The sequence below is a fragment of the Brassica napus genome, unplaced genomic scaffold, assembly GCF_020379485.1.
Source record: "Brassica napus cultivar Da-Ae unplaced genomic scaffold, Da-Ae ScsIHWf_631;HRSCAF=929, whole genome shotgun sequence".
Classification (NCBI taxonomy): Eukaryota; Viridiplantae; Streptophyta; class Magnoliopsida; order Brassicales; family Brassicaceae; genus Brassica; species Brassica napus.
In genome coordinates, this window is record NW_026016691.1 from 63,137 (window position 1) to 73,425 (window position 10,289).

General features: G+C 36.8%; 1 protein-coding gene and 1 pseudogene across 1 annotated transcript; both read left to right on the top strand.

Moving 5' to 3' along the window:
• Window positions 1-235: 235 nt before the first annotated feature.
• On the top strand, window positions 236-4,606 carry LOC106445717 (TSK-associating protein 1). Its single transcript, XM_048775030.1, is given in 23 exon segments — window positions 236-470; window positions 549-606; window positions 684-725; window positions 811-935; window positions 1,027-1,096; window positions 1,248-1,307; window positions 1,391-1,438; window positions 1,528-1,584; window positions 1,976-2,023; window positions 2,139-2,207; window positions 2,280-2,327; window positions 2,420-2,488; window positions 2,566-2,613; window positions 2,698-2,757; window positions 2,844-2,891; window positions 2,955-3,005; window positions 3,094-3,141; window positions 3,229-3,288; window positions 3,361-3,408; window positions 3,476-3,612; window positions 3,614-3,661; window positions 3,735-4,069; window positions 4,071-4,606. Coding segments are annotated over 23 exon segments (1,947 nt in total). The 5' UTR covers window positions 236-380; the 3' UTR covers window positions 4,351-4,606.
• A 1,754-nt stretch (window positions 4,607-6,360) lies between these two features.
• LOC125604837 lies at window positions 6,361-9,020 on the top strand (annotated as a pseudogene).
• Window positions 9,021-10,289: the final 1,269 nt, after the last annotated feature.

Here is a 10,289-nt window from a genome sequence, read left to right on the forward strand (position 1 = left end):
GTTCTAAGTTCAATCCTAGTAGGGTGAGTGTATAGATTCGTTTAGCTCTAGTGCGTTTGGATTATTTTATGCATCTGTTTAGATTTAGGGCTTATTTGTTAAATAACCAAAAAAATAAAGGAAATTAGATTTTTAGAGAGAGAAAGTAGGAGAGAGTAGGTGTTTTTAGTTAGTTAATGAATTTTGGTTTTTGTTGTGTATAGTGAATGCAATTTCCCTTAGATTTACTACACACCACACACACCATATGAGTTCTCTAGAAGAGCCATGAGAAAGAAAAAAAATATGACACACGTTTGAGTTAGTTACAACTGTTTTGTATTAAAAAAACGTTTCCACTGCCCTTATGCTTTCTTCAAGCTAAAAGATTGCGACCTTTAATGAAAGTATCCGCCATGAGAATGAATTTTCTTGCTCTGGGTTTGTCTCTGTGTCTTGTTCTTTCGAGCTTCCATGACGTTTCTTGTCAGGTAACACACAAACCATGTACCTTTTTTTTCTGCTTCTTTCAACCCTGAAGAAAAATGATTCATTTGGTGTGTTCTTAGGATGATGGTGGTGCTAGTAGGCTGAGTCATTTGGATCTAATTGAACGTGAATACCAAGGTAAAGATAATACCTAGAATCATCAAGATTCTCCCTCTATTTTTTTTTTCTTGGACTGATTTGTTTTTGAATTGCAGATAGTGTCAATGCTCTTCAAGGCAAGGAAGATAAAGATCAGTGTAAACTTTGTCTCTCTCTGCCTCTTTATTGTTCTTTTCTCACTTCTGTTTTCTTCAGCTTCTGTGTTTTTTTTTGTGTCTACAGCTTCAGATATAGTGACTGAGAACCAGAAGAACACTACAGTGACTGATCAGAACACTATTTCTCTGTCTCTGTCTGATGAATCTGAGGGCACTACTTTCAGTGATTCAGCTGATAACTCAAACCAGGTTGGGATTCAGATTTAAAGATGAATCTGCCTAAGAGATTTCTGCAATTCATTATAGAACTAAGGGGCGCTTTGTCTTCTTTTGTTTTTAGGTTGGAGCTGTTAGTGATGAAAGTGTTCAACGTTCGAGTCTCTTAGATCAAATAGAACTTGAATTTGAAGGTATGTTAAGATCTTAATCTCTCTATTTCTCATAGTGATGGTGTTATAGGAAGAAAAGGCCTTCTAAAGATAGAAAGTCAAACCTTTGTTAAGTCCATAACTAATTAGAAGTTGGTGTTTAGTAAAGTGATTGTTTCTTGATTAATTGCAGCCCATCTCAATGGTCTGAACCAAGCTGGATCTGATGGTGCCAAGGACAGTGAAGAATTATGTATGAACAGCTTTTCTCTCTTACACTTTTCTTCATGAGTTGTGTCTTTTGCTGAGGTGGTTGTTACCTGCCTCTTGTTTCAGCTGCTGAGAGACAGAAGATGTTGGAAGAAATCGAACGAGAGTTTGAAGGTATCTCATAGATTCAATCCATATGGTTATAGTTAGTTTATACAAACCTCACTAATAAAACTGTCTTCTTTTGCTTTTCTTACTTTCAGCTGCTTCAACTAGTTTGAAACAAGTAAAGACTGATGAAGGAAATGATGAAGAACAATGTAAAGAACTCTTCCTCTCTTACTTTGTATTTGTGATTCAGTTTTATCCTTCATTGATGCAGCAGCATCTGTGTCCTTGTTACAGCTGCAAAGAGACAAAGTTTGCTGGATGAGATCGAACGCGAATTGAAGGTATATTCTTAACATACCCTTTGAAACCTGTCTAAGAATAATTCCTCTATTTTGGAATGTTTAATCTAAAAGATTGTTTTGTCTTCTATTTAACTTCCTATTTGTAGCCGCTACAAAGGATCTTGAACAACTAAAGGTTAATGACTTCACTGGGGACAAAGATAATGAAGAACAATGTATAAAACCTCTTCCCTCTCAAATTTCTCTGATCCTTTGTCTTTTCTTTAGTAGTTTGTAAATGGTTTTGTCTTTGTTACAGCTGCAAAGAGAAAAAGTATGCTTGAAGAGATCGAACGCGAGTTTGAAGGTTTCTTCAGACACCATTACTATTTGTTCCTTAAGTTTCATTGTGAACAAAATGTGGGTAATGATAAACAAAAAGAGTTTACTTATGCATTTCTGTTTGATTTTCCTACTTTCAGCCGCTATTGAAGGCCTTGAAGAACTCAAAGTTTCTGATTCTACCGGAAGCAATGATGATGAAGAACAATGTAAAGTCTCATGAGCTATTTATGTTTACTCAGATACATTGTCTCTAAAGCTGCTTCTACTTCTTGTTACAGCTGCAAAGAGACTAAGTATGCTTGAGGAGATAGAACGCGAATTCGAAGGTACGTACTAACTGCCTTAAACAGGTTTTATCTATCACTAAGAAAGTTGTATGTTACTTAAGTATATGTTTATGTGTTCTGTTTTCTCATAGCTGCTACAAAAGGTCTTGGACAACTCAAGGCTAATGATTCAACCGGGGACAAAACTGAAGAAGAACAAGGTATATACTCCCCTCTTCTTTATTTGTACCCTTTTGCTGTATATGGTTTTCTTGATCTTCATCTTGATGTTAAACAGATGCAAAGAGACAGAGTATATTAGAAGAGATCGAACGCGATTTCCAAGGTATCTTACACATAACATTTACTAGTTTTAACTAAGTTCATATCACATCTCTGAGTGTAATCTGAGAGTCTTGTCTCTTGACAGCTGCTACAGAGAGCCTTAAGCAACTTCAAGTTGAAAGCTCCAGTGAAGACACAGAACAAAGTAAACACACTCTTCTTCCTTCCTTCTGATCTGCTTCTCTTTCCCCCTAGGGTTAAACTCAGACATTTTGATGTATTTTGTTACAGCTGCAAAGAGACAAAGTATGCTTGAAGAAATTGAACGTGAATTTGAAGGTATCTTACTATCAATATAACCAAACATGGTGAATAATATTCTAACAATGTGTCTACTTGCAGCTGCTACACGTGATCTTAAACAACAAAATGAGTTCACTGATGATGATCAATGTAAATACTTACTTTTTCCTGTGTGTTGTCGACTCTTTCTTTCCTAATATATTCACTGACTTATGATTCTTTTGTGTCTTTGTCACAGCTGCAAAGAGGAAGAGTATGCTTGAAGAGATGGAACGTGAGTTTGAAGGTATCCTCAACATATCATTTTATCTGTCTAATGTAAGCTCATATGCTTCAGAGGAAATCTTGAACCTGTTCAATATTCTACTTGCAGATGCTATTCAAGGTCTTCAACAGATAAAATCTGATGATTCCATAAACAATGAAGAACAATGTAAAACTCTCTTCTCTTTTACAACCTTCTCATGCAAACATTCAAACCCTAATCTATAGATGCTTGTTACAGCTGCTAAGAGAAAGTTAATGTTGGAAGAGATCGAACGCGAATTTGAAGGTAACTTCAAGATTACACTAAGCAGTTAATATAATTTTACAATGTCTCATTCCACCTTGTTGTGCAGAAGCTCAGAGTGTAATGAAACAGAGGGGTTCCATTACACCAGAGTTTCTTGGACTAGGACAGTCAGGTGTCTGTGGCTGTTTCAATCAAGACAATTCTGGTTTAAAGCAAGATGAAGTGGCATCAATCTCTATATCAACACAGTATAGCATAGAAAGAGATCCTCTCAGAAGAATCTGAACTCCAGGTTTTGTTTTTGACCTTTTCTTGAGCAGCAAGAAACAAATCACAACCTAATTTCAAAACCCTAATTTATGCAGGGAACAGAGACTTCTTCTAGTCTCACTAAGTCTTTGACTCAACTAGTTGAGAATCACAGGAAAGAAAAGGAATCTCATAATGTTCTCACTTCATCCAGAAGTGAATCAGCAGCCACATCAGAGACTGTAGAGAGCCTTAGAGCTAAACTGAAAGAGCTTCGTGGCTTAACCGCTCGTCAGCTCGTGACACGTCAAGACTTTGATAAGATTCTCGTCATGGCTGCAACTTTCGAAGAGCTAAGCTCAGCTCCGATCAGTTACATTTCTAGGTTAGCTAAGTACAGAAACGTCATCACAGAAGGACTTGAAGCTTCTGAGCGTGTCAACATCGCAAAGGCAAGCTACAATGCTCAAAGAGACTGCCACTGAGAAGCAAACCTTCGTGGACGCTAACTTCGAGGAGGCTAAAAGGCTTGCTCAGAGAGGAGACGCGTTGTACGTGAGAATCTTTGCGATCAAGAAACTGTTGAAGAAGCTTGAAACAGAGAGAGAAGCTGTTGACGTGAAGTTTAAGGAGGTTGTGAAAGGTCTCTCTCATCTTCTTGTTGATGCTTCAGAGGCTTACGAGGAGTATCATGGAGCTGTGAGGAAGGCGAAAGAGGAAGCAAGCGGCTGAGGAGTTGCGAGAGAGGCAATGGAGAGTGCACAGATCATATGGGTTAAGTTTCTTAGTTCTCTTTAGGGAGGAGCTGAGATTCTTGGTTGTGTTTAGAGCCAATGTGGAGGTCTTGTTTGGTCTTGTTTTGTATTTTATGTTGATGTTTTGTTTCAGACTTTGTGTGTTGGTTATATCAGGAGAGAGAGAGATTGGAGATAGACACTAAAATAAATAATGTTTTTTCAGATTTCAAATAAAATAAAGATTTCAATAATTCATATGTCAATTAGATCATGATATAGATGTCTAATTCAAACTCCTTTTCCTAACAGGATCGGAGATAGAGGGAAAAAATAAATAATGTTTTAATATTTCTAATAAAATAACTTTAAAAAAGGGCAAATCTCCAAAATAGCACATTTCTAAGTTTATATCACAAAAATTAGCACTCAAAAACTAAAATGACCAAAATAAATTTTATCTTTTGAAAAATTTAAATTTTTTTTAATTTTCAAAAATTGAAATTTATCCCCAAAAACTCACTTCTCAACTCCTGTAAAACCCTAAAACCTAAACTCTAAACCCTAAACCCTAAATTTAAACCCTAACCCCACCCTTGAGTGCATTTTTGTGACTTTTGGCCTTGATGCTAGTTGGAAACAAAACTTGATTTAGTGCTATTTGGGGTCTTTTTCTCTTTAAAAATTCAAAAATAAATTAGAAATCCTGATATGTAAAATTAGATCATGATATATTATGTCTAGTTCAAACTCCTTTTTCTAACAGGATGCGAGATAGAGAGAAAAACACATAATGTTTTATGATTTCTAACTAATAAAATAACTTTTAAAATTTTCAAAAATAAACTAGATCCTGATATATAACTTAAATTCATACTCCTTTTTGGGATATGGTGGTGATAGAGACGAAAACAAGTAATGTTTTTTTTTTTCAGATTTCTAATAAAATAAGTTTTCAAGAATCCATAAACAAATTAGATTCTGATATATATTTCCAATTCATACTCCTTTTTGGAATATTCATACCCCAAAATAATTCCAAGAACCCTAATCAAAGTTGATAATTATTATTGATTATATTCTAAGATATTTTATCATCAAGAATTATATATATATATTTTTAAATTATATATGAAAGCATAAGAACTCATGAGAGCATTGATAAAAACCTCTTATTAAAATATTTATAATATAATATTAATATTACAGTAAAAATTAAAATATACATATTAAATCAATGATAAAAAAAGTTTTTATATAATTTAAAAATATATATCTCAAAAAAGACATTTATCTTTTTTCTTCAATAATATCTTTCGTATTTATTACATTATGTTAATTTTAAAAATTCATTGATAAGGTTGTCCTGAAAATTATAGGAGAAGTTTCTAACCACATGTAAATTATTAGTGTAGTTATTTTAAGAAACCTAGAAATTAATTACCTACATTAGTCGTATTTAAATAATAATAATAATTTATCAAAAGAGGAATTCTTTATTTATTTATTTTTTTATCAAAAGAGAAATTCCTTTTAAATATCCAACCAACTGAGGAGAAAGGAACAAAAGACCCAATCCCGATAGTTATTTTAAAAGATAATTAAGGAGATAAAGGTAAGTAATTAAAAAGGAAACAAGTGGCTAATCCTCAGGAAACAAATTAGAAGAAGAAGAAGAAGCAGACACTCCTCCGCACTCTCTGCGATAAATCTCTCATCTCCGAAGAAGAAGAAGACTAGTAGAAAAGGTAAGAAGCTTCTCGTTTCTCATCTCTTTCCACTTCGTCTTCACTATTCTTCCGATCATTGACTTTCGTGTTTATAAATCACAGATTGCTGCTGCCAAATTCGCGTCAATTAGCTGCCTTCTTCTCGCTGTTCCTACTTCGGAAGCTCATACATTAGCGTATCGGCGGGGATTCATACTCAGCTTCTGGTAAGTTTTAACTGACCGATCGCAATTATCTGAGTTATGAGTTTTCTCCAGATTTGGTTTTGAGATACCTAAATGCAGCTCAAGGGAGTGATTATATCTGAGAATTGTCAATAGATATACGCTCTTCTAGTATCAGAGAGTTTGATGATCTTGATTTAGAAGAGAGCTTACTATATATAGCATGTCAATCTTTGCTACAAATCGTATTATATATCTACAGAGATGATGATCACAACCAACTCTTGTATAAATATGATATGATCAATTGAATAATATAATTATCAGTTACTGATTGCATCATGTCTTTTTTTCCAGGTTGCTGTGTTGAGGCTATTGGATTTGATTTTCTTTTGTGTATGGAAGGTTCGGTTGTCGCCGCTGAGGCAGATAAGCGTTAAGTCTTCACTCTCTGGGGGGTCTACTACTCCAAGGGGTTCACCTAGAGTGCATTCTTCTGGTAGGACTCCTCGTAGAGGTGGTGGTGGAGGAGGAGGAGGAGGTGCGGTTCAGTGGTTTCGTAGTAGCCGCCTCGTTTACTGGCTGCTTTTGATTACTCTTTGGACCTATCTTGGGTTCTATGTTCAGTCTAGGTGGGCGCATGATAACGAACAAAGTTGAGTTTTTACGGTTTGGAGGCAAGCTGAGAAAGGATGTTGTACATGTGGATGTGGCGAAGAGCAAAGGGATGGTTCCGTTGCTAATGACACTTCTGAATGCTTTGGGTGAGTGTTACTAACCGGTAAAGATGATGCTGGCGTGAATAAGAGACGGATGTTAGTCTGAGCAAGAAAGATGACGTGGCTTCTCGCCGGAGCTTGAGTTCCAGGCGGAAGACCAGAAAAGCTAGCCGGACTTCACGTGGTAAGCAGAAGGTGACTAAAGCGGTTGAGAGTAAGGCTTTGGAGGATGAGCAAGACCCGCAACTCCCAATGACGAATGCTACTTACGGCAACCTTTCTTGTCCGTTCGGGTCACTAGAGGATAAAGTTTCTCGAGTGGAGCCCGCATAGACGGTCGGGACTTGCGACAGGAAGTTCAGATTTTAAACGCCTTGTTTGGTCGAGGAGATTCGTTTTGGTTTTCACGAGCTCTCGATGACTGCGCGTCCTATTTCGATGATGGAGCTGGCGTCGGAGCTTTTGACTGCGGTGCAACAGTCAGTGCAGTTGTTCTCAGCAGGAGAGGTGGGTTGATGCAAGAGCTCACTAGGAGAAGGATCAAAGTGGTTGAAGACAAAGGAGAACTCAGCTTCAAGACTGCCATGAAAGCAGATTTGATCATCGCAGGGTCAGCAGTATGTACATCATGGATAGGTAATAAGGATTCATTATCCCTTAATTAACAATCAAGCAAAGCAGATCTTTATTAATGTTGTTCATTTCTTTCAGATCAATACATGAATCATCATCCATCTGGTGGAAGTCAATAGCTTTGGTGGATAATGGAGAACCGAAGAGAATACTTTGACCGAGCTAAACGGTGCTTGACCGAGTGAAGATGCTATTTTTCTATCGGAATCACAGAGCAAACAGTGGTTAACATGGTGCGAAGAGGAGCATATAAGGGTTAGATCACAACCAGTGATTTGTTCCTCTATCTGTTAACGATGAGCTGGCCTTTGTAGCTGGGATACCTTCCTCACTCAACACACCAACACATCCCCAGAGAAATGAGGGAGAAGAGACAAACACTACGCGAGTCAGTCAGAACGGAGTTAGGATAACAGATGCAGATATGCTCGTGATGTCTCTTAGCAGCATAAACCGGAAAGGGACAACTTCTTCTCCTCGAATCTGTTACCTTAGCACTTTCTGAGAGAGAACAAGAAGCTCAAAGGATCAGAAGGGCACCGTAAGGAAAGAGAAGGTTAACCCCTCTAAAAACATCGTCTAAGAGGCTCATCTCGACAGGTGCAAAGTGTTCCTCTCACGCTTGGTAATGCAGCAGGAGACAGAAACAAGAGCTTAATATACTTTTGGGATCAGTGGGTTCAAAGAGCAACAAAGTTGAATACGTTAAAGAGATGTTAAGCTTCTTATCTAGGCAACGGAAACTTATCTAAGTCAGTTTTTGGACTCCAGCAACCACTCGTGTTGCTTCATTATACTCTGCAGCAGATGTCTACGTCACAAACTCCCAGGTAATATAATCCTCCTCAGACCTCTAAAACATTATTCTTTTGCATATCCGGTTTTATGATTTGATTTTGGTTTAGATTTTCTGGTTTTAGTTTTATCGAGTTTATGGAAATTGAAACCAAATAATGTATCCGGTTTGGTTTCAGTTTGTTTTGGATTAAGCATATCGGTTTTGATTTCAGATTGATTTTGGTTTACTGACAAATTCATGTTTGGTTTAGGATTAAGCTTTTCGGTTTGGATATTATCTTTACTTATATAAGGTTTATTTTGACCACCTATTGCATGTCTTTTGTTCAGGGAGTTGGTGAACAAATTTGGGAGAGTGACAACGAAGAAATGGCGTATGGACTTGCAGTGGTGGGCACAGATGCAGGAGGACAAAGAGATTGTGGAACATAACGTGACCGGTCTACTTCACCCAATGGGACGATTAGGCAACAAAGATTTGGCTCACAGTCTCTTGTTTCTACTTAGAAACAAAGATGCAAGCTACAATGGGATCCAAGGACGGAAGAAGGTTGAGAAAGTAACATGAAGCAACATATGTACAAGCGATTCGTCGACGGACTTGTCAAATGCATGCGACCATAAACACATTGTATCTTATATCACATCCCCCATGATTCTTTTACCAACTTGAATTTTTAGGTGTTTTAATTTTACGAGGTTCTGAATTAAATTCTCTAATTAGATTTCATGTCTCTTATAATTATTCCATTCACTGATTTTCGAATTGTTATAATAGTGATGTTTATATGGTCATGAAACAATTACCTAAGATCCTGAGAGACGATAAAAGCTCTGCAACTACCAACGATTTTGGTACTGTTCTGCAAATTTGCCCTCCTCGAGCAACCGATACACCCTTCTTCGTCCGATGATCATCCTTTGCTATCCAATAATGATCTGAGTATTCACCATAGAAATATAAATGGAGGTAGAGAGAAAACAACAGTAAATTATATTAATAATGAGAAAACGGTCATTTAAATTCCAAACTTTCACAGATTAGCCAAAATAAATACAGACTTTTTGGTTGATCCAAATAAATCACAAATTAATGTTGACTTAGCCATAAAAGATACATGTTTGGTCAACTATTTTTGTCGTCAAATTTCCGTTTATTGTTCACGGAAGCTTGTACGGTATCGTTTTTAGAACATAACAAAGTTAAAAAAAATCCTCAAATCGACCCTTAGAACCCTAAGCCCCAATTCAATTTCCTCTTTTTCTCTTCCTGTGCAACCCGATTTTGTATCTTTGTCTTCTCTGCGACTTGATTTCATCTCTCTTCTCTTCTTATTACAGGCTAAAATCATGTGGAAAGAGAAGAGTTTGATTCCGTTAGAAAAACGAGATTTTGGAAAGAGAGATTTGCCATCGAAGTGTGTGTTGTGGGTAGCTTGTGAGTTTCATGGCCTGCTCTCCTTTCCCTTGTGATTTTAGTTTAAGCTTTTCGACATTGCTCTTCAGTAACAGTCAAGTTGTAGGTTCTCTTGATCTCTCACAAATTTCCTTAGCTGTGAGCTTAGGATTCAACCTTAATCTTTCCGTAAACAGCAGCGCAATTGATGAAGTCCTTCAACATCTTTGAGGAACCAGAACGTACACAAGCATGTTCATTTACATAAACCCTTATTTTCAGTTTATGTTTCCTCCTCTCATACGAGCAATACACTCTCCAAGGGCAATCATACTCAGTGTCAGAACAAACAGCACCAAGCTTCATTTGTGTTGTTATGTAAGCTTAATATCATTCTTGTTTTCAGAGAATACCTAAGAAGAGCTTGTTTGAACTCAGATGCAGATGAAAACGTCCTTTCATCCACAAGAATAAAACCTCATCAGCTGATGCTGCAT